The sequence below is a fragment of the Pantherophis guttatus genome, chromosome 6 (genome assembly GCF_059756535.1).
Source record: "Pantherophis guttatus breed Tessera chromosome 6, ASM5975653v1, whole genome shotgun sequence".
In the NCBI taxonomy this organism is placed as follows: Eukaryota; Metazoa; Chordata; class Lepidosauria; order Squamata; family Colubridae; genus Pantherophis; species Pantherophis guttatus.
In genome coordinates, this window is record NC_142068.1 from 48,564,252 (window position 1) to 48,588,570 (window position 24,319).

Here is a 24,319-nt window from a genome sequence, read left to right on the forward strand (position 1 = left end):
GCTGTATAGCCAGATCTGTAGGAGATGTTTCTCTCAGGCCGACTGAGTCTAAACTGGGCATGAAAGGGGCGGAGCAAGGGGAGTGGTCAAAAGTTATGACTCAGCCAGCATCAGATCCGACTGATATAACCCTCATCTGGACAATGTCACACCCTCATCAAGGAAATTTATGGAACATGCATCACAGTGTCAATAGGCAAACCTCAAACCTATAAACTTGCATCTGTCTGTCATCCTTATCTGGGGCTGGGGTGGGGGTGAGGTTATTATTATTTTATTAATATATAGCCAGAGGCTCAAAAAGAGTGGGAATTTTATTATGACCTATGCATCACCACTTTTTCATCAAGCTGAAGGCAGCTAGTTAGTAAATAACATAATTTACCAAGTAGCAGATTCTAAATGAAAGCTGGCAAACCTTTTAGAGCAAGGACTGCATAACATCTTTAAGGAGGTCTATAGAGCAGGAAGGGTCAAATCACCGCATAATTGGGAAGGCAGTATTGAAGAAATCTTTAACTGCACTGTAATATGCTTTAACTACATTACAATATGACTTTTTCAGGTTTCTAATACAGTTTTTATATATTTATATATTTTCAGAATGACAGGAAACCCTTCTATTCATTTTCAGCAGTTACAGTGAAGAGGCTCTAAGAGCTATAAAAATGGAACTTTTGTTACAGATAATGGAACCAGACAGAAATAAATTTGACCTAAGAATATTAATGTCATAGAGTGATTGGATCCAAAGATAGTTGTCCACTCATGGAAAGACCCCTTGTAATAGTCAAAGGCTCCTTTCATGAGTGAAGGATTTGTCTGGACTTAATTTCCAATCCACAATAATGCAATTTTTAAAAACATGGAATATATTTATAACATTAATCTGCAAAAGTAGTCAAAAAACAAATGATCAAGTTAAGTAATCAAAAAAGATACAGAAAACAAGTGAATTAGGAAGATTCTAGGAGTGTTTTACAAACTGGAAATAAACAAAGAAAGAGCATTACTTCATAGGAATGTTAAGACAGGAAGTGATGGAACAGAAAGGAAGGGAATAAATTAACATCTACAAGGAATGAGACAGACAGTACACTTTTCCTTCATGGTATGCTAATATAGAACCAAATCAGCCCTTCTTTATGACATATCATTGCACAGTTACTAGAAAGATACATATACCATATTTTTTGAAGTAGAAGATGCACTTTTTCCCCTCCTAAAAGGCTGAAAATTTGGGTGCGTCTTATACTCCGAATGTAACCCCACGTGTGGTGCCCAAAATGGCTACCCAGAACAGCTGCTGCCTTCTCTTACCCCTTCCGCGCTTTGCCTACTTTAGTCACTGGAACTCCTTCCGAAGATCAGCTGTGCTTTTGAAGCTGTTTTCAGCCCCAACGCAAGCGAAGCAATCTTCCGTGCTTTGCCTGCTTTTCTAATTGCTGCTCCCTCTGACAATCAGCTGTGCTTTAGAAGCTTTTTTAGCCCCAACCAGCCTCAACCTCAAAACCAGCAAGGGAACTAATGTGCTGAAGCTGACCAGGCTAAGGACTAGCCAGATGAATACCTGGTAGGCAGATTTTTTTTTCCTATTTTCTTCCCCAAAAACTAAGGTGTGTCTTATACTCTGGTGCATCTTATACTCCAAAAAATACGGTAAGTGATGATTGCTCCTTAGAGAACATTATTAAGCATAACTTAAAATCAAAGAACTCCCTGTGGAATAAGTCTTTGAAAGTTAAACAAAGATAGCAATAGCACTTAAGACTTATATACTGCTTCACAATGCTTTATAGCTCTCTAAGAGGTTTACAGAGTCAGCATATTGCTCCCAACAATCTGGGTCCATTTTATAAGGCTGAGTCAACTTTGAGCCGGTGAGACTCGAATTGCCAAAATGCTGGCAGTTGGCAGTAAGCAGAAATAGCCTGCAGTACTGCATTCTAACTACTGTGCCAAGATGGTTCTTCTTCCAATATTCTTGACTTTAATGCTATACCTCAAACTTTACAAAATAAGATGACATATTGTGTCTTGCTCTTTAGATAAAATCCATAGATCAGAGAAACCAGTTATTGTACTGAATTTTTAGTATCTGTACTAGTAACTAGTTACTGTACTAGAATTTTTAATCTGCTGAATTCGTGTATAATTTTTTTCAGTGCTGTTGGAAGCCACTTTGGAACAACAAAATAAAATGTTTTCAATAAACACATGTAAATGAGCCTACATCAAACAAGAATACTGCTTATTAAACCATTCAACTTCTTGTGGGTTGGTGTCCTTCAGTTCAATTTGCAGAACGGTGACATTTACAATATGTAATGACAAAAGTATTAAAATAAAAATTATTGGGGATGGTGAGAACATTCTTGATATGTTTTCAAGAAGGAATGGGAGAAAGATGCATATTATTCAGTAAATGTTTTCCACTGTTGCTAAGTCACCCCTCCCCTTCTGCTTATCAATGGGACCTTTCAAGACTCCTTCTCCCAATTGGAGACATCATTTCCTGTACAACACACTAATCCTATTGATAACTTTAGTTGATGGGAACTTTTCAAACCTAACAGGAAAGTCTAGGAGACTTGCAGGAACACAGACAAGGCTGGGGGTGGGGAAAGTTGCAAAAGTTTAATAAAAAGAAAGTACTTGAAAGTGAAGGAGATAATTATTTTTTAAAAAGTGTAATCAGATGAAGAGGAACCAATCTTCTTTGCATCTACTTCAGTTTAGGAATGCTGAAGGGAATATAATGGAGGATTTGCCTTCTCAAGTTTTATAGAAATCTTAATAAGGGTTCATGAGTTGGGGTCATAAAACTAAAAAAAAATGATATACATTTGTGAGAAATGCCAAATGTCTCTATGTAAAAGTAAAAAAAAAGAATTATTAGAGTTGCTTAGCTCTTTGGACAGCTGTTTCCAAATGAACTTTCCTAAAGGGACAATGAAAGAAGATGCTCCAATATTTTTTTATCTTAATACTTTTGTTATTACATATTGTGGGACTGAGTTCATATTAATTCCATTTTTCAAGCTCAATATGATGAATGCAACCAATATTCCGCCGATATGTCTTTGATGTTTCCATCCAACCACAGAAGCAATTGCAAACTACATTGGTTTAAATTCCGAGGAGACAACATGCCTTTGCCATGTTTATCTGATAGTGATCAAAGTTTCCTCAAATCTGTAATCTAACCAACTATTGTATGTATTACCAGAGCTCCATTGATTTTTTCTCATGAGTCACATCTTAGTTATTTCCTGTTTCCACAGAAATAAATAAAGCTACAGTGACTCGATTAAGACATATCACTACTGATTTTACTAACAGTGATCAGCTTTTTTATTTAATTTCTGGATATTCATAATGGATATTAAGACAACCTTGTATCTTCTCAGAGGGATTTTCCATGTCAGTCATTCTACCTCTCCTCCTTCATGAGGAAGCAAACTCGGCAAAGCTGCGCATGGCATGGCATCCCTAGATTAAATGCCTCTTGACAAAAAACACTTTTCTAATAAGCATTTTAAGGTATAATTGCACACATGAATAGAAGAAACAAATACAAAATTAGTAAGATAGAACAAGAGGATACATTCAAGTGTGTCTTTCAACCCAGTGAAATATACAAGCAAAGTAATTTTTAAATCAGCTGCTGACACTGTGAATCCAGGGAGCAGAATTTTCATCTGTTTCCCCAGCCAGTTTTTTCTCATCCCCTGTTGGCCTCCATTATTTTCTGTTCAATTACCCTATAAATGAGAGCATGTGAGAGAAACCCAAAATATTGAAAAAACTAATGTTGCTGCCTTAAATGATCCGATCACTACAAATAATGAAATTATATTCTGGAAGAGGCCCCTTTCAGCTGTGAAACTCAAGCTACTGTTCCCACTGACCATCTGCTCTCATCCCCCTCCCAATCAACTACTTGTTATTAGTTCAAATTTAGATAAATATACTCAATGCTGCTCTAAAGCTAATGAATTCTGATTATATTGAATCCTTTGGAAATGGCTTCGTGCTGAACATGAGTATATACAGGTCAAAAAAAGGAAGACCTCAAGGAAGTCGGTGGGAGAGACAGAAGATAACCAATACATACTATCAGCAGAATCACAAACAAAAGGAAGTTAAATTTAAGAGGGAAAGTGTTAGAGTCTCATGGGACATATTCTCTCCACAATGAAGGAAGAGGATACAGAGTTTCCCACAAGGAAGACTATAGAACCATGTAGTTATGCAAGCCCTTTCTCCATGAGAACCAAAGCAACTTCTCTCAAAGAGTATTTTCAAGTATTCTGGAAGCAATTTCAGCAACAATGCAAAATCTGCAGTGAGCTGTGATAATATTAGATTCAAATCATTATTAACAGCTCTAAGAGAGGCTATGTCAATTCTATACATACTGTCTCCACAAAGAAAAAGCAAAAATTATTCATTACCTGCAAGTCAAAGAATTTGCTATATCTTCGGTAGACTGTCTGGCAAGTTGTGTCCGACCATGTTACTTTGATTATATATACCTAGAATTACAGAACAAACAAAAAGAAACATATTATACATTTATTGTATTGTAATTATTTTTATTTCTATGCTACCCTTGTATTATAAGGACTGTACTATAGATATATAGTTCAGTAAGTAAGATCAAAACTGCAGTACTATGAGCTTCTCTAATTCCAATAAAATGACTCTGATTATTTTATTCCCATACTTTGTAATGTTATCCAAAATGTTATCCTGAAATAATTGAATTATCCAACATCACTTGATTTGATCTGCAAAATGGGAAACATTTCCTGTTAAATGTGCTTTGAGGCCAGAGCTCTCTTCTGAAATAAATTGTGTTTAGCATTACACATAGCACCTCTTCCAAAGCTACTGAAATTAAAAATTGGAGATAGAGTGAATGATATAAATTAATATCATAAAATAGTTTAGCAAACTTTTTGGTTATAACTTTTAATTATCTCTTAGATGAATGGTTGTACTCATTTTTCCTATGATTTTTGGTGGATGACATCTTTGACAGTTTTCATTCTTTGATGTAGGAGCAGAAGATCATGGCTATTTCATTTTTGGTTTTCAATGTGATCTGGGATTTGATGCTACATTTAGGTAATCTTATATTAAAATCAAAAAATTTCATGAAGCTTCTTATTCTTCTTCCATATTTTGTTTCAGGTAGCACTAGAAATAGGCAGCTATCTAATTTAAAAATATATTCATGGACAAAAAATCTTAACTATAGGTTTTGATAAAACTATGGCTAAAAATGCATCAAAGCTGTGGGTCATAGGTTTATATCATGGCAGCACAGCTAAATTTCTGGCTTTTCGGGTGCCAAAATTCATTTTTGTTATTATATTATCCATCATCCCAGATGAAGCCTGAAGCTATGTTTGACAAGCACCTATTTAATCTCGAGACCAGTTTTTCTTGCTGTTGTTGCTGCTGCTCTAAAATTCAGAATCCATAGTTGACTCTGAACATGATTTAGCATGAATTGATGGCACCGTGTAATGGTATATGGAAATGACTTTGAAGACTGGGCAAAATAACACAGCCAAGGGAATGATCAGGAAAAGGTAATTTAGCCCATAGCAGCAATGTGGGAGGGGCAAGAGGGTTAGAAGACATCCTTCCTAGTTTCTTGGGCTGCAAGTTAATGGAAGGGGGCCTATTATTTGGTTGGGTAGTTGGTGGTAGTATGGTAGTTCAGATTGCAAGTTCAAGATTTTGGTCCACTTTCGACTTACTTGCTCAATGTATATAAGACCCATGTTTAACATAGTTAATCTAGTTTATTTCTTACTAAATATAGGAGTAACTTCCCACAACTTCCATATATAACAGTTTAGTGGTGATATTTATTTTTGTTGTTTTTGATTAAAAGTTCTTAAAAGGCTTTTGAACAATATTTTACAATATTAACAATAAATGTGTTATACAGCTAGTCAATGAGAAGCAAAGGAATTCATGATCAGCATGTTAGCTGTTAAGTATTTTTTAGAAGTAGCTTTCAAACCATAAGCGATGTAGCAAGTCCAGTAAAACATCTGATTAACACATGATGATGCATTTCTTTTATTTCTATAAAAGGCACACAAGTAAATAAATTGTGCTGTAACAGGTCACAAATATCCACTTAACGAGCTGCTAAGTGAGAGTTCATCATCAAAATAATTATTTTCTCTGGAAAACATCCAGCTATCCTTGACACTGATCCAGAGAGTCACATGACATCACGTCCTGATGTCAATTCCTACTCTTCTAAAGAGGATACGTGCATCAGAAGGGAAGCACTGCATTAGCAGAGGTCATAAGTTCCTCTGTTGGAAGATCAAATGCCACTTCCTACACTCAGCAGATCCTCAAATAATCAAAACTAGCAAACTGAAATCATTAGCTAGCTTTATTTAGAAACCTTGTCCTTTCTTATAGTAAAACAGCCTTTCATACTACATGTTGTGAGCCCTGAGTTAGATACCTATTCTGAGATCGTTCTATGACTAAATTGCTTTTTAATCTATTATTTATACTTTTCCAAATGATCTTGCAGGAGAGCCTTTTGTGGATTGGAACCTCCAATTCCTATACAAGAGAAACATTTGGGTAAAGTAAAGTGTCAGGATAACAGTCATCAGCATTTAACCTAGGCCCCCCTTTACTTCCTACGTTTGTTTCTGGAGGATAGTTACTATAAAGTATTTACTATTTGAAAACCATTGCCTGCAAAGGGTGAGATCACAAGTGAGCAAATCTGTCAGAAGAAAGCTAAGAGAAATATCTTAGGTTTCTTCTGACAGATTTGCTCACCTGCAATCTCATCCTTTGGAGTCAATGGTTTTCAAATCATGCACCTATGAACTTTAGTAATGTCTTTCACTTACACACCCTACATAATTATGTGCCTATTTTAATTATTCATGGCCATCTAGCGTACATTACACTATATGAACAGCCAATAAATATTTTCATGGTATGACTTGCTCTTACTTAGCAGTATATGTCAAAATATGTTTAAGAATACCTTGCTTTCCTAAATCAGCCTTCCACAACCTGGATGCCCTACAGATGTATGGACTTTAATTTACAGAGTTTTCAGCAATGGCCCAAAAGTGCTTAAGTCAGAGAAGAAGCTCTAGACTGTCCTTTCATAATAACTTTTTTTCCCCTGAGCCTGTCTTAGAGCTTTGGGAAGCCTTATTGTAAAATCTTGTGCAATTTATATGAGTATGAACATCTTCCAGCATTGACTTTTAACCTTGCAACTGAAGTCCAAATACAGTGCCTTGCAAGGGGACCCAGGGCCTGGGAAAGACAAAAGCATATAGTCCCAAAGCTCTTTGGCCACTGTTGAACAATACTGAGTCTCTGGGGGTTTCCGTGTACCATGCAAGTGGAAATTCTTCAAAGGGTATCTTGCTGAAAAGGAGTGTTTCCCCCCCTCTTTCTGAGAAAAAATAAAGTTCATGTAATTTCAAGACCCCTTGAGGCAGAAAACTCAAAACTACTACTTGTCTTTAACTCTGGACTGTTTACTAAGGGGAAATGTAGCTAGTATGCATCCAATTGTTCTTGCTTTCAGTGTTAACTATTTCAGTCTTTCCTGACCATAAAAGACAAAAGCAGCAAGCAGCAATCACTAGGTAAGCCTTTGATCGCCAACCCCCAACTGTAATAAATCTAGTTTACAAACTAGTGTTAAACACATAGAACAACTCCTCACTGGTAGATGGAGATGGGGTTGAAGAAGAATAATTCACATGTATTTCAAACTTCTATAACTGTCTGACTCTTTTCCAGAAATACTTGACTAAAACAAATATTAGTGAATATTTATAAGTGAAATTTCAGCACAAATGTTTCCAAGTATTACATTTTCTATAGGCTTTTACAAATCACGTTTTGAATAATCTGTCTGTAAGAACATTAATATCCTTCTTTGTTTTGCTTTTTCTCTATCCAGAAAAGGAAGGAGAAGAGTCGAGAGATTGATTGCCTTTGTGTATAATTAGCATGGCATTAACCGCTAGAGGACAAAATGAACCTAAGGATTTGTTATGTTGGCAGCAAGTTGGAGCCCTGGGAAACAGGTTAACCCTTTGTGAGGCCTTTCTGCATAGAAGGCAACTGATCATAAAGTATAAGATGTGCAGGCCTCAAATGATTCTGCAAATGACACATTATATTGAGAAAAAAAAAACCTAGGTGTTTTTCCCCCCCAAATAGAATTATGATTTAATCATAATTATCACATGGGATCACATCACAGGAATTCAATATCATGCAAATTTACAATTAAGAAACCATTCCGATGTTGCTTTAAAATATCTAAAAGAGACTTGATTACTGACACACAGAACCTTTTCCAAATCCTCCATCCCGTAAGTGATAGATTACAATTCACATATTCCCAATTTATTGGGTACCAATTATGGGCATGACATCTAAACTATAGATTATGATAGCTGAAATCCAAACATGTGAAAGGCAACAGTTTGAGGAAGGCTGACGCATTAACATAGAATTGTATTTCCTCTTGCCTCTCCCCTCATCTTTGATGAATTACTGTTGACAGTCTGAAAAGGGTTCCTGTCAAAGAAACTGAAATTATTGTAACTGACTACTTCTGCCATGTAAATGTTAGTTTGCTATCCCACATAAACAAACAAACAAACAAACCAATAAAGCAATCGATCAATCTTGAATATATAGTTCAGAAAATGTAGCTTAATATGATTCCATAACTGTATTTACATAGGGCTCCTCTTCATCAGACTTCCCCTGGGTGGTGAATTGTGAGAGTTAACCTCCACATATCTTCAAGCTGCCAATGTTGAGAAACACTGAACTAAGAGATAAAAATAAAAGTCTTGAGAACTCACAGAAGCTGATTTGTGTGTAGACCTGTTGATATCCAGTTCAATCATTTTCACAACATTCTCTTTTCAAACAAGAATATGTGGTGAATCATTTCCACCCCAGTGTGATCTGAATGGTGAGGCAATCCATGTGAATGAATGGTCCTCATAAGACGAATTGCCACATTGACAACTTCAAACTTCCACATATCAACCATGTGAGACTAGCTGCCTCTGACTTGAGCAAACATTAGCTTGTCATTCTGATTACTCAAGCCAAAGGATGTTTTTTTCCTCTGATAGTTCAACTAAATTACTATCATGTTAATAGCAAAGAAAGAGACACAGAGTATGAACTCTGGAATAAACACTTATTTTCATTAAGTAACACAGATACTAGTTGATAGAAAGCCCTTTTACAGGGACTGCAGCATTTGCCACCTAGAAAAGTCCATTTCATAAACTTGGTATACAGTAGTCTTTGACCTACAACCACAATTGAGACCAAAATTTTTGTTGCTAAGTGAGACATTTGTTAAGTGAGTTTTGCCTCATTTTATGACTTTCCTTGCCACAGTTGTTAAGTGAATTACTGCAGTTGTTAAGTTAGTGACATGGTTGCTAAATGAATCTGCCTTCCCCATTGGCTTTGCTTATCAGAAGTTCGCAAAAGGAGATCACATGATCCCAGGACACTGCAACTGTCATAAATATGAGTCAGTTGCCAAGTGTCTGAATTTTGATTACATGATCATGGAGATGCTGCAACAGTCATAAATGGGAAAATTGATCATAAGTCACTTTTTTTTTAGTGTTGTTTTAACTTCAAACAGTCACTAAATGAATGGTTATAAATGGAGGACAACCTGTAATTGTTTCTGGCATTTCTGAGGTAAAAAATATAGGAATACTATACCTTCAATTTTAAAATAGGCTTAAATTTCATAACGAAGATCTCAATTCAATAAAAAAAAAGTAAAGAAAAGTAGAAAACTATAGTCCTTCCATACTCCTAGTCTGCACAATCATTATATTCACTATAATGCTAGCCACAAACAGGCTGCCCTTCTCAGGCAAGTAGAAATATGCACCCTGCCCTCCCACCTCAAATACCTCTGGTGCAAACTCCACAACCTTTGTGTATATCTGCACTGTTATTTCAGTGTGGCAGAAGATGGACATTATTAAATAAATAAGTGCTGGCTTTGTTCTGTTTCTACCACTTCTTTATCCTGTTTCCATTCTTCTGTTACAAGAGGCCAGATTCATCAAAACTGAAGTCATGTCCTTGGCCTAAAAATACTTGCATCCTTGAGGTAGAGCAAGAGCTAAGATTTTCCTTCCCTAAGTCAAATTATCCCCATTGATGCAGCTTTGCAATGCAGTAGGTCACTAGGGGTTCGTTTTAGCATTCACACATGCCACAAGGTTAGTTTCCAGAGTATTTATAACGGAGTTAAAAGACTGCAGTTGCTTCTAAAGCAGTAAACTGAAACTGCAAGGACATTTCTACATAATAATTCATAATTGCAGAATTCCTTTATGCTGTGGACTTGTTCAAGTTGGGACCATTTGTTTTAAATGCTGTTAAATCTGTATTCATTGGCTATAATTAGGCCAGTCCAGGGAAGCTATAAACCAGAATTCCTGTTAGTGAAGCTGTTATTCCATTTTCTTCTTTAACTATTTTGAATTTGTTCAGATGAGTTATGAAAAAAAATGTTCATTTTCCACTATATTATGAACAAACTTTATTCTGTATATTCTGTCATTAATTTTAGGCAGAAACCCACTTTCTTAAGTTGAAGCTGAAGTTCATGAAAGAAACCACAGACTGAATCTGATTGCAATAGTGAACTCCAATTGCCCATTTACACTTCTAAAACACTTCAGTTAAATATGCTTTTAGAAACCTAACACTCTACAACTGATTATCATCACAGGTTTTAAGGTCAATGAAATCAAAACTTAGGCTGCCCAGACTTCCCTAGATGTTTATCCTCTGAATGCAGTAAACATCAACTCACAATTCCCAGCCATTGTAGCTTATTAGCTATGAATTCTAAACCGGCCCACCTTCATTTTAATGAATTTTGCAAAATTCAGCTGCTCACAATTAAGGTCAAATCACTGATGTTTCTTCTTCAAGGACAGGTATGAGCAAAACAGTAAAACTGTTTTCTCCTTTACCATCTTCTTAATAAGGCAATATTTCAGGTCAGCAGGATTTTTCCATATTTTATTTCTAAAATCCACATGAAATTATTTAAATTTTTTACAATATATAGGTCTCTGCATGCATTTTCTCCAAGTTATATAGCTATTAACATAAATTGTTTAATCATTTTTATGCAAATCACATTGTTTTCATTCTTTGATGTACAACTTTCCCTAAATTCCTGATCTAAGCATTTACCATTATTTGGTAGTGAGGAATAAATGCATTTAATATTGCACTACATGTATGCCTCAGTTTCACATTTCCATGAGCAAACCAAAAGCAGAAACAGAAAGGATGCACTTATCGCTTTTTACGATCACAAATCAACCTAACTCATGTTATTGCTTAACTGAAAATGCCAGGAGACTGTCCAAATAAAGCAGCCAAAGAAGATAATAGCAGGGTGACTACATGATTTGAAATACAACACATCTGGAGAGCACTAAGTTAGGGAAGGCTGCCATAAAACAATCTCAATATGCTTCTATGCTGTCTTTAATCACTATGGCTAATGGATTTGAGAGGATTCTAACTGAAGCCTCCCAATTCAGAATGTACTTTAATTATGATTGCCAAAGCCCACAAACAGGCTTTAAATGAATCTGTGAAATCTCTTGTAGTAACCTAGTGGAAGGGAGAGATTACAATGCAAATAATTTGCTCAAGAACTGCTTCCAGTATAAGACTTCAACATGAAGAGTTTATGTATCGTTCATTAGAATTCTGCTATAAAAAGGCAGTTGACCTATATAGCATGCAGAGAAATTAGCTTATTCATGCCAGATCTTTGTTACTATAACCTTCCCTCTTGCTGTTCCTCCTCTCCCATTCGTGATCTGGCAAGCTCACTGGTGATAAACACTGTGGATGTCTGAAGTAATAATGCAATACTATGTATGCTTACTTGGAGGTACATTGCAGCATATCCAGCATCACTTACTTTCATGTAAAGATGTAGGACTGTAGACTGTAATTTTCAGCCTAGTGTCTCATTCCGGTTTACCAGTCGCAACGGAATCTGGTAGAATCTGGTAGCAACAGATGCTTTCAGCTGGATGCTTCCCTATTTGAAACAGTTTTGTAAGCACATAGTGTACCTGTGCAGGTCTTGTAACACTAATTACATTAGTTGTTTTCTAAGTTCCTGATCTATACAAACCATGTCTAGATATGCCTAGATATGGACTTATCAATCAACTATCTGCATAGCAGTCATTTTAGCTCACTTATCCAATAAAATAGAGTAATCAAGTTTGGATTAATATTAAATAATTAAAATAATTGAATGCTAGGTTTACATACAGTATATGACAGAATATCTCTTGCAGATGTATCAGTGTATTCTGAGAATCCAATGTTAACTTATTTGGAGAAAGCATTGTATTTTCCAATAGCATAATCTCAATTATTAATTTTGGATTTCTTATTTACAGGGAACAGTTTAAGAAGTCAACTTGTTTGGTAAAATGCCCTGTGTATTGGGATACATCCCAAGTAATTCTCTGGGAATTATCTTTTATTATATAGTTAGCTACTATCTTCTTTAGATTTATGAGCTTTGTTAGGTATCTAAATGGAGTGAGTTCCTGCTATTTCTGCTACTCTTGGGAAAATTCAATACCATGTTCAGTCATAGTATTCTTCTAGAACACCTACAAGGTCCAGAGCTGTGGGCATTTTTTTGCACTCCTTCCTGAGCAGGCAAGTCCAGCAAGTGAAGGGGAGAAGCCACTCTGTAGATTCTCCCTTCTAGAGTGCCAGGGATTCACTTCTTTCCCCACTACAGCCCATTTCATCTACATGAAGCTCTGAGAGAAGGCATCCATTGGTTTAAAGAAGAGAGGGAGGGAAGGAAGTCAACAATGGGCAGAAGAAGCTATTGTCTTTCTGAGAATTCTGTAGCCCCTATAACTTTTTAAAGTGAGAAACCCATAATGATCTTCTAAGTAACCCCTACTTCTCTGCAAAGCAGTATGTGATTGTCACTAAACATGAAATATGAGTTTTGCTTGATGAGGCATTTCGCCAGCACTTTAATACTACAATTACTTTCCTTCTCATAAGCTGTAAAAATACAAGAGATTTGTAAAAAAAAATACAAAACAAAACACAAGCCTCCCTCCAGCTCTGCAAACACAGATATCAATGCACCAACTTCCAAAATCCCTGAATCAAAGGCATTTAGCACTTCACAGGATGAGTTTTTTTCCAGCTGAAACAAGCAATTTCAAAAGTCAGCACCTAGATTGATTGACTCATATGAAAACAATGAAATCTCTAGTGTGCCTATTTAGAAGAACTACTTAGGGTTCAATATTTGGAAAGCATGTTTACTCCAGAAAAAAACGTTTGTCATGTTCCATGAACACAGAAAACCCCTCATGGTGTTTTAAGGCAACAATATTGGAGTGGATATAAATAGCAGTGAGAGGGTGGTTCTGAGAGCCAGTATGAAGTAGTGGTTATACTGCTGGACTAAAAGAATGAAGACCTCAGTTCTAGTAGTAGTAAGCTTTTATTGCGGTCAAAGACCAAATTAAAATACACATAGAAGGGGAGTATAATTTTACAAATATAGATAGATCATGTGACAGTACACCATCTACTGCCTTAGATACACTCTGTACTAACAATACTAGTGATCCTCTGCCGTAGGGGTTACCTGTCTCTTCAGCCACGACTGCAGCAAAAATTTTTGCCACCTTTGGAGTTATATTGGGGTCTGTGTCCTGGAGTAAGAAATAAAGGCTGAACAGATCAGGTGAACCAAGGAATCTCTGGGAAATAGGAGAAATGAATCTTGATCTTATGTCTCGGTAGTGGGGACATACGAATGTAATGTGGAACAGAGATTCCGGGGATCGGCCATCACATGTACAATAGATAGATTTTACTCCCCCCGAGAGCCTACGACCTCAGTTCTATTCCATTGTTAGCCATGAAAACTCATAGGCGATTTTAAGCCAGTCATTCTATGTCCAGATACCTCATAAGGTTAAGAGAAAGACAAGAAAGAATGGTACATGCACCACCTTGAGCTCCTTATCCTATCCAAAGAGAGGATAGAAAACAAATAAAATGTAATAGTGCTTACTCTTCTGACTAAACATGTAGAGCAATGATGTAAATATTTAATCTGTGGCTGAAAGTCTTGGGTGTAGACAGTTATCAGGGACTTTCAAAAGTGTTACCAAGTTGTATTTTGTTACAAAACGAGGAAAACTTATTATTAAACATAGAACTGGAACATAATCATACTACCTATATTTACATACTGCTATAATTCTTGGGTCTGGTTAAAGCATTATAGGACAACTATTTTTATATCAGCAAACTTTAAAAGGGCTCAGTAACAGAATGCACCCAAATACAACACTACTGTGGGACTGAAGTTTGGCAAAGTTGTGGTCACTGCTGTGCTGCCGCACCCACATGATTGACATTTCCAGTGTTCTCTGCAACCTTTCTTCAAAGAAAGTCAATGGAAAAGGCAGCAAGAAGTTGGAACTCACTCCTACTTCCACTGCCATTTTGTCCACCAGTAGTCATTCTGTTTATCTGTTTAATAAGGAAACATTTCTGAAACAATGACCCAATGAGTCCCGAGTTGTCTAGTTAAAATTAAATTAGACTTAAATCAGTACCTACCTACCTGTTATTTTCTAGAGTATGGTCCCTAAATGCCAGTCAAGACCTAAAGATGTCCTTGACCTGGACAAGATTGTATATCCCTAATATCTTTGATTGTATTTCTGTTGATTGACTTATATTGCCTACCTTACAAAAACATAAGGAAAGACGTTATCTACAGGCAACACTATCATTTATTTTATTTGTTTTATTTTATTTATTTATTTTATTAGATTTATATACCGCCCTACTCCCGAAGGACTCAGGGCGGTGAACAGCCAAAAAGATAAAACACACAGATTATAAAATTTTAAACAGTATAAAAACGTATTAAACAATTTGGCCCGAGACGAATTAAAACATCCCCATATTTAAAAACAGATTTAAAATTACTCATATACCATTTAAAAGGGAAAGTTAGGCCAGGCCAGCCTGTTGGAATAAAAAGGTCTTGAGGGTGCGGCAGAAGGTGCGTAAATCCGGGATCCTCCGTATCTCCGGGAGGAGCTCATTCCAGATAACAGGTGCCCCCACAGAGAAGGCTCTCCCCCTGGGAGCCGCCAGCTGACACTGTTTGGCCGACAGTACCTTGAGGAGCCCCTCTCTGTGAGAGCGTACTGGCCGGTGAGAGGCTATTGGTGGCAGCAGGCGGTCCTGCAAGTATCCAGGTCCTAAGCCATAGAGTGCTCTAAAGGTGGTAACCAAAACCTTGAAGCGCACCCGGAAGACCACCGGGAGCCAGTGCAGCTCGTGCAGGAGAGGTGTTACATGGGAACGCCACGTCGCTCCCATAACCACCCGTGCAGCTGCACTCTGCACCAGTTGGAGCCTCCGGGTGCTCCTCGAGGGGAGCCCCATGTAGAGAGCATTGCAGTAGTCCAGGCGGGAAGTGACGAGGGCATGAGTGACCGTGCATAAGGAGTCCCAATCCAGAAAGGGACGCAACTGGCGAATCAGGTGAACCTGATGAAAAGTCCTCCCGGCCACAGCCGTCAAGTGCTCTTCTAAAGACAGCCGTGAGTCCAGGAGGACACCCAAGTTGTGAGCTCTCTCCGTGGGGGCCAACAACTCGCCCCCAATAGTCAGTGATGGCACCAACTGACTATATTGGGATGCCGGAAACCACAGCCACTCAGTCTTGGATGGGTTGAGCCTGAGCCTGTTTCTCCCCATCCAGATCCACACGGCCTCCAGGCACTGGGACATTACATCAAGGGTATCATGGGGGTGGTCCGGGGTGGAGATGTACAGCTGAGTGTCATCAGCATACTGATGGTACTTCACCCCAAAACCACAGATGATCTCGCCCAGCGGCTTTACATAAATGTTGAACAGAAGGGGCGAGAGGACCGACCCCTGTGGCACCCCACATATAAGGCGCCTCGGGGTCGACCTCTGTCCCACCAACACAGACTGCGACCGGTCGGAGAGAAAGGAGGAGAATCACCGTAACACGGTGCCCCCCACCCCCAACTCCTCCAACCAGTGCAGCAAGATACCATGGTCGATGGTATCAAAAGCCGCTGAGAGATCTAACAGGACCAGGACAGAGGAGCAACCCCTGTCCGAGCCCTCCAGAGATCATCAATCAATGCGACCAATGCCGTTTCTGTGCTGTGCCCAGGCCTGAAGCCCAACTGCAACGGATCCAGATAAACCGTTTCATCCAGGTACTGGGGAAGCTGTCGCGCATTATCGTTAAGGGAGTTGTAGGTTTACAAATAGCATTCCCACTGTTGATATCATCTAAAAATACAGCTGGAACAAAAATGTATGTGCTCCACTAAAGCTCTATCAAAACAAAATTGTTTTATTTATTTTCCCCTGTGCTTGCTTTTACTTTCCCCACCAAGAGGAAACATGGGCGAAGAGAGTTGTGATGTTTTATCAGCATTGTTTGAGCTTGGCTTGCAAAATCTAAACACTTCAAATGGAATATTTATTTTAAAAAACAATTAAAAATAATTCCTACTTAATAAGAAATAGTATTTTACTAAGGGGTAAATCAAGTTCACAGATGAAAAAGGTAATGGTGTCAGGAATTCTTGGAAACATAAAATTAACATGTGATTTAAAGTTTAGCTAAGAATAAGATAGTGTTTTCCTAAATCCAGAATATAGCTGGCCTATAACATATAAATGCAATCTTATATAGAACATCTCTTTTCCCGTTTATCTAAATTCCTGAAGATTTTCTTCAAACAAATAGCAGTTCCATCCTTTCTTTCACTCATTTTTTACATTTGTTTTCTTATCTTATTCTAACATTTAAGGTTACAATGTACCATTCTTTTATCCTTATAAGATTACTTAGGGATAACAGAGCCTTAGAACTGAGTGACAATAGCAGAATGTAGCAGAGAATAAAGATTCTTTGATATATTTCTCCAGGTCATTACAAATTGTTCATGCACATACATTATGCTTTAAACTTAGTCTTAGGGGTTTATCTTAAAAATGTTACATATGTCACGACCTTAAAGCATAAAGAATATATTACTCTAGAACAGTCAATTTGGTCACTGCAGTATATCTGTACTGAACCATACAATCCTGCAACTTAAATTACTTGTATAAATTTAATTTGAAGAAAAACCTGCCTAGTCACTGGTTTCTAAAAAATGAATGCATATCCTAGTGGTAGCAGAAGACTCTTTCTTTAATCTATTTTATTTATCTATTTAGCACTTTTATCTCTTGTCATTTTTCCATCCCAGATCTTAGGTTCCAATATGCTCAGTAGCAAAGCAGTTGGTGACAAGAGCCAATTTGTTATAGGGAAGTTCTTTCAACCCAAAGCAGGCAATGGCAAGCCACTTCTGAGAAACCTTGCCAAGAAAACTACAGGCATTCTTCAAGAATGGAGCACGATTGAATGAAAGAAAAAAATGGCATTACACAATCTGACAGCAGGTCTAGATTAGGGAGGAACAATTTATAGCCCATTATATACCTATTTTTATTTATTTATTTTATTTATTTTTTATTTTATTTCAAATTTATATACCGGACCTCCTCCCAAGGAACTCAGGGCAGTGTACAGCCAGATAAAAACATACAATACAAACATTAAAAACAATTAAAAGAATATATATTAATTTGGCCCCAGTTTAAAATGACAAACCAATTAAAAATTAAAAGTTTAAAAATATGTTAAGCCAGCCCGGCTTGCTGAAAAAAGAAAGTTTTAAGGGCACAGCGGAAGGCACCAAGGTCTTGGATTCTCCTTATCTCAGGGGGCAGCTGGTTCCATAGGGTAGGTGCCCCCACAGAGAAGGCCCTCCCCCTGGGGGTCACCAGCCTACACTGTTTGGCTGATGGCACCCCGAGGAGGCCCTCTCTGTGGGAGCACACGGGTCGATGGGAGGTTGTCGGTAGCAGCAGGCGGTCTCGAAGATAACTAGGTCCTATGCCAGGGAGCGCTTTAAAGGTGGTAACCAACACCTTGAAGCGCACCCGGAAGACCACTGGGAGCCAGTGCAGCTCGCGCAGGAGCGGTGTTATGTGGGAGCGCCATGCAGCTCCCGTAATTACCTGCATGGCCGCATTCTGGACCAGTTGAAGCCTCCGGGTGCTCTTCAAGGGGAGCCCCATGTAGAGAGCATTGCAGTAGTCCAGGCGAGAGGTGACGAGGGCATGAGTGACTGTGCACATGGAATCCCGATCAAGAAAAGGTTGCAACTGGCGAATCAGGCGAACCTGACAAAAGGTCCCCCTGGCTACAGCCGTCAAATGTTCCTCCAAGGACAGCTGCATATCCAGGAGGACTCCCAGATTGCGCGCCCTCTCCCAGGGGGCCGAAGACTCGCCCCCAATAGTCAGCGATGGAGTCAGCTGATTATATCGGGATGCCGGTATTGCAAATTTATATATTGCAATATACAAAGTACAGCAACTCCCCCATAAATAAGTAGTATAAAATAACATGGCACATTAAAAACCTACTATGCAATAAAATGGCAAATAGAATGAAACACTTCTACAACTTCCTATTGGGGAGGTCACTCTACCTAACTGCAAAGCCAGGGAAACTACCATCTTAGAAAAGAGGCTATATCAAGGTATTTCTATTGTGCACCAATTTCCTCATATGGTCCGAATCAGCTACTCAGGACATGACTGTGATGTCACTCAAATCTTAGTAAGGAGAAACATCTTTGTGATCAGTGTGTCACTGCTCTTTAATCACTCCTCTATCTTCAACAGGTTTACTGAAGGAGGAGAAAGAAGTTAAAGCCTAACTGTCAAGTTAGCAAAGCTTTCAAGTTGCCACTAACATTCACTCCTCAGCAGTTATTATTTTACCACTGCTAATAACTAACTCAGTTGAAATCACTTTACAGAATATTGCCTACTTTCCAGCTATGCTCTGAAATCTTTGGAAGACAAAACCATTGCAAGAAGTCCTTGATTTATCACCATAATTGAGCCCGGAATTATGATTGTAAGTCATTACAGTCATAAGTCAAGGCATCACATGACCACACCCGATTTCTTGAAATTTCTTGTCATAAAGAAAATCTATTTTCCCAATAGGCATTTTATGGCAGAAACCAGAAATAAATGCTGGAAACCAGCAAAAAATAAAACACACAGTCACATGACTGGAATTTATGACTGGGCCATAAAGTGAGCTGGTTGCTAAGCTCCCAAAATGTGACTGCATGACCATGGGTTGTGTACAACCACTGTAACTTAAAAAAGGATCATATGTAGCTCTGGGGAGGTGTATGGTAACTTAGCATAGTTGTTAAACAACAATCATAAGGACTATTCGTAAAAACAGAGAGAGAGAGAGAGAGAGAGAGAGAACTATTCTATTTGTAAAAAAGTTCCCTTCTTTGCTTCAGCCTGTTCCTCATAAATTTCTCATCTGTTCCTCATAAATTTCTCAGAAAGGACATATTCTCACCCAGAACTACTTAAGCTTAAAGTGTTTTGGAATAAGTTGCTTACCAAGGGATCATTTGTTATTGTTGATACCCGGAAGAAAAAAGTTTTCGCAATTCCCTTATCTGGGTTTCTGAGCTATGATATTCCTCTATATTCCCTCATCCCTTAACCCACAAAACATATTTAAGATTATAATCCATGTGCCAAGTCAGGTAAAAGTTGCTTTGCTTCTGCCCTTATATTTTAATTTGCAAAAGAGCATTTTCTGTTTCTTGTAAGTGGCTCTGATACATTGTAATGGCCTAAAATTGATAGAAGCCACATGCAATTTCCATATAGATTTCTGAAGACAAGACTGAAACTATCTAGTTATCCTTGGTCTGGAATAAGCGTTTTCAACTTTTTTCAGATTACATGTTTTAATGACAGCTAATTATGTATTTAGAAAAAGTACACTGCATAAGCATCACAGTACATTTGTTGGATGTATTTAAGGAAATCACTGATTCAGGACGATCTGGACTCCGACTGGGTAGTCTCAGGGGGAGGGACTGGGGCAGGTCTTGAGAATGTTATCTGGGATGAGTTTGATCCTGTGACCCCTGAGGACATGGACAGGATTCTGGGCAGACTGAACACGACCACTTGTTTATTGGACCCGTGTCCTTCTTGGTTAGTGCTGGCTTTCAGGGAAGTGACACGAGGCTGGTTCCAGGGGATTATAAATGCTTCGTTGGGTGAGGGTGACTTTTCCGCCGCCTTGAAAGAGGCGGTGGTGAGGCCTCCCCTCAAGAAGCCTTCCCTGGACCCGGCAATGTTGGTAAACTGTTGTGGCCCCGCCCTCTGAGCCTGTCCCATCGGAGGAAGAAAGCTCCGAGCATGAGGAAGAGGAGGCAGCCAGGCCTCCCTCTCCAGGCCCCTCCCCTCTGGCATTGTCTCAGGTGCCGGCCGAGGGAGAGGAGATCAGTAGGGAGACAGCTGGCTTGGATCAGAGTGACGAAGAAACATCATTCCTGGACGCACGCCTCCGAAGGCGTGATAAACGTTTGCAGCAGCTTAGGAGGCGTGCTAGGAATTAGAACTGAGTCACTGGACCACACCCCAGAGACTATATAATAGAGGGTAGTGGTCAGTGATCCTTGTGACGAACAAAAGTAAACCTTGGATAGTCACTAAAGCCTCGTTCGGAACTGCGGAGAGAAATATTATTTCTGCTTGGACTTTTTGCACGTTAAGTACCTTATCTTTCTGTTTGTGAAAATAAAGGCATTTGGCAGACAGTGTGTCTATCGCTGCCAAGTGGGAGATAAGACCTGGGTGCGTTCCAAAGTGTTTCCTTAACCCTCGGCTGGCTGTGTTTGTGTGTGTGTGGGTACGGGGACAGATCAGTAAACTATCACCCGGTCTCCAACCTTCGCTTTGTGGCGAATGTTGTTGAGAGTGTGGTTGCGCAACAGCTCCCCCAGCACCTGGATGAAACGACGTATCTGGATCCATTCCAGTCGGGCTTCAGGCCAAGGTACAGCACGGAAACGGCATTGGTCGCGTTGGTAGATGATCTCTGGAGGGCTCGGGACAGGGGATGCTCCTCTGTCCTGGTCCTATTAGATCTCTCAGCGGCTTTTGATACCATCGACCATGGTATCTTGCTGCACCGGTTGGAGGAGTTGGGGGTGGGGGGCACCGTGTTACGGTGATTCTCCTCCTTTCTCTCCGACTGGTCGCAGTCTGTGTTGGTGGGGGGACACAGGTCGACCCCAAGGCGCCTTATATGTGGGGTGCCACAGGGGTCAGTCCTCTTGCCCCTCCTGTTCAACATTTATGTGAAGCCGCTGGGTGAGATCATCCGTGATTTCGGGGTGAAGTACCACCAGTACGCTGACGACACCCAGCTGTACATCTCCACCCCAGACCACCCCAACGATGCATGGTCCACCTGAGAGGTAGCGCCGATTTCCTCTCAGGTGGACCGTGTGAGACGCAATCAAAACACAGCAGCACCCCTTTCAGCTCTTTTTGGCACGCTGGTTTATTCGTGTCCGTGGACGGCTACACGCTGTGACTCATAAAGACGAATGAAATCAGCGCTATAGTGTACTAGAAACGGGCGTTTATATAGCCCTCCCTTCTCATTAACCCTTTTAAACTGCGCCCCTGTTTATCACCACACCCTTGTTAGCGTGTAAGCGTCCTCAGCTGGTTCTCAAAGGTGCTGATTGCAGCGTCATTTGGAGACGTCCTAAGCCTGTCGCACCCGATACCACCACCCCTTGCCCCGCATACGGCCGCCTGCACCCAGTGCCACCACCACCAAGTATGTATATGTCCCTCGATGCTTTCAACACGCGTTAGCGGTGTCGAGCAGGTCGCTAGGCTCGACAGGCAGGCTGGTCTGGTTCTAAGCCTTCATCCTCAGAAAGTTCTTGATCTGGAATGATCTCACCCACAGATAGAGAATCCTGATTTTCAGATTGAGGAGAATCATGAGATTCCTGATGAATTACACTATCTCTGGATTCTTGATGCCTATGAGAATGGCTCTGATGACCCTGCATCTCTGAAGCCTCAGAAGGAGCTCACTGATGAAGACCTTCAGCGATGCCCTGGTGGATGGCCATAGAAATGAGGGAGGCTACAGCAGGAGAAATTTCTGGAATATCTTGGGCAGAAGTAGAATGATCACCCTTCCCCACCCCCAATTTCAGAACCTGACTGAACAGGAGCAGTCAGAGCAACATCCTGAGTTTCAGCTTGAATAATGCTGGACTCTGCTGTGGATACTGGAAAAACAGTGGAAGCATCTGCCAAATTTGTATCACCTTGCCATGATCTATCTGGAGATAGAGAAGGAGTATGAGATGGCTGAGATCTAGCAGCCTGAATTTCTGTGGGAGGAGCCATTACAGAGAGGGGGGGCCTGGGGAGGGCCTGGGGCTTTGTTCTTATTAGCTTGAACCTTTTTAAAAGCCCTTTCCATGGCTCTATGGCGTCTTTCCTCATCTTTAGAGGATTTAGATCCTTTAGAAGCAGATGAGTGAGCTACTTTAGCAGCGGGGGGTGGGGGGGGAGAGCAGTCCTCCCCTGTATTAGGCCCATGCTGCTGCTTTCTTTTGGATGACTTGCGAGAAACCTTAGAAGGAATAGCGTCGGCCATTTTGAATTTACAAGTTTCAAGTTCCAGATATTCTTAAAGGTACAGAAGCCTCCCACAGCACTAATTAACACAAACAGTTACAGGGGATTGAAATCCCAAATACTTGCTGTTGTAATGCTCCCTGAGAAATGCTGCGATCTCTAGCCATCCGGCTTGGCGCGACAATCACAGGCGCCAAACAGCTGTAGAGCCGAAGCCCTTAAATCAGCTCACAGCCCTTCAAAACGCTCCAAAAACAGCTCCAAAGCCTCCAAACGCCTCCAAACAAATATTAAGGGCTCAGAAATGCTGCAGAGCAAGTTCGTGGGCAGAAAATGCCTATGGTTCTGCCAGCCGGCAGACCAAAGCCGCTCAAGCGGCTCAGAGCGGTTTCTGGTAAAAACCTTTCTCACTCTAGCAATAGTCAATTTAGAAATAACAAAAGAAAAGAAAAAGAAAAAGAAAAAGAAAAAGAAAAAGAAGAAAAAGAAAAAGAAAAAGAAAAAGAAAAAGAAAAAGAAAAAGAAAAAGAAAAAGAAAAGAAAAAGAAAAGAGTAAATACTCTAATTATAGTAGAGAAACTACAGACACGACTGTCCCAAAGAAGAATGAGTCGAAAAACTGGACTACACAGGAAGAGGCGGGATTTAAGAACTTTTCAGCAGACTCGGTCCCATTGGAGCAAGGCAGTGTCATTCCTCAGGCATGACTGCCGTGCCCACCGTCAGGAGAAGGGGGAGACTCTCTGCAGCAACACAAACTTTCATTGCACATATCTGTCCCTGGGGCCGTAGTTTGAGGACCCCTGATTTAGTGCAATATAAAAAATGCAAATAATTTATCTGCAGACCACCAAACTTTCTCATGGACACCAGTGGTCCACAGACCACCAGTTGGTAACCGCTGGCATACATCAATAAAAACAGTCAAAGTCAACAAAAATATAAAACCACAATCCCACAAAGCTGAGGCTGCACACAACAGACACTCACTCTCCCAGCAGAGTGGACTCAATTACCATCCTGGCTCACGGCACATAAGAAAAACATTATATCTTATTTGGGCTTACATCAGTGGCTAACACAGCACATTAAGACAAAGCATGACTTTTAGTTTGGCTTACCATGTAGCTGGGTTGAGGCGTTATAATTGGCAAACTGTGATTTATGCCTTAGTATGCTATATGAACATGGACAATTGTGATTTATTCAATAACTGTGTTTAACAAGATGCAGATGCCTGAATATTTATGTTTATCGCTGGCTAGAAACCCCTTATGAATTTTTGCATACAAAGAAAAAATACACTTATGATACAAAGTTTTAATGATTATACAGATTATAGAAAGAAGAGAGGTATGTAACCATAGAACAAGAAGTGAATTATTAATTGTACCTACAATAGCTGTAATAACTATTTCTTTGAATCTTTATTTTTCTTTAACTTTTACCCCCTTTCCTTGCCATTTTAACTTTCTCTGATTTCTTTTTCTTACTTTATACTAGTTTGTATTAATTTTTATCTTCTTTAAAATCTTTAATAAAATTCAGCAAACTGAAC

The 24,319-nt window shown here is 39.5% G+C and overlaps 1 protein-coding gene and 1 long non-coding RNA gene across 2 annotated transcripts in view; one reads left to right on the forward strand and one right to left on the reverse strand.

Moving 5' to 3' along the window:
• The window catches only part of LOC148113109 (SH3 and PX domain-containing protein 2A-like), a 99,312-nt gene that overhangs the window by 60,612 nt on the left and 14,381 nt on the right, over window positions 1-24,319 (reverse strand). Inside the window, exon 2 of the mRNA XM_087872852.1 lies at window positions 4,458-4,538. Coding sequence (XP_087728978.1) covers window positions 4,458-4,538 — 81 coding nt within the window. The remainder of the gene's footprint in view (window positions 1-4,457; window positions 4,539-24,319) is intronic.
• LOC148113110 (uncharacterized) lies at window positions 5,052-9,867 on the forward strand. The gene is made up of 2 exons (XR_015728642.1): window positions 5,052-5,133; window positions 7,988-9,867. It is a non-coding gene; the product is annotated as an uncharacterized LOC148113110 (long non-coding RNA).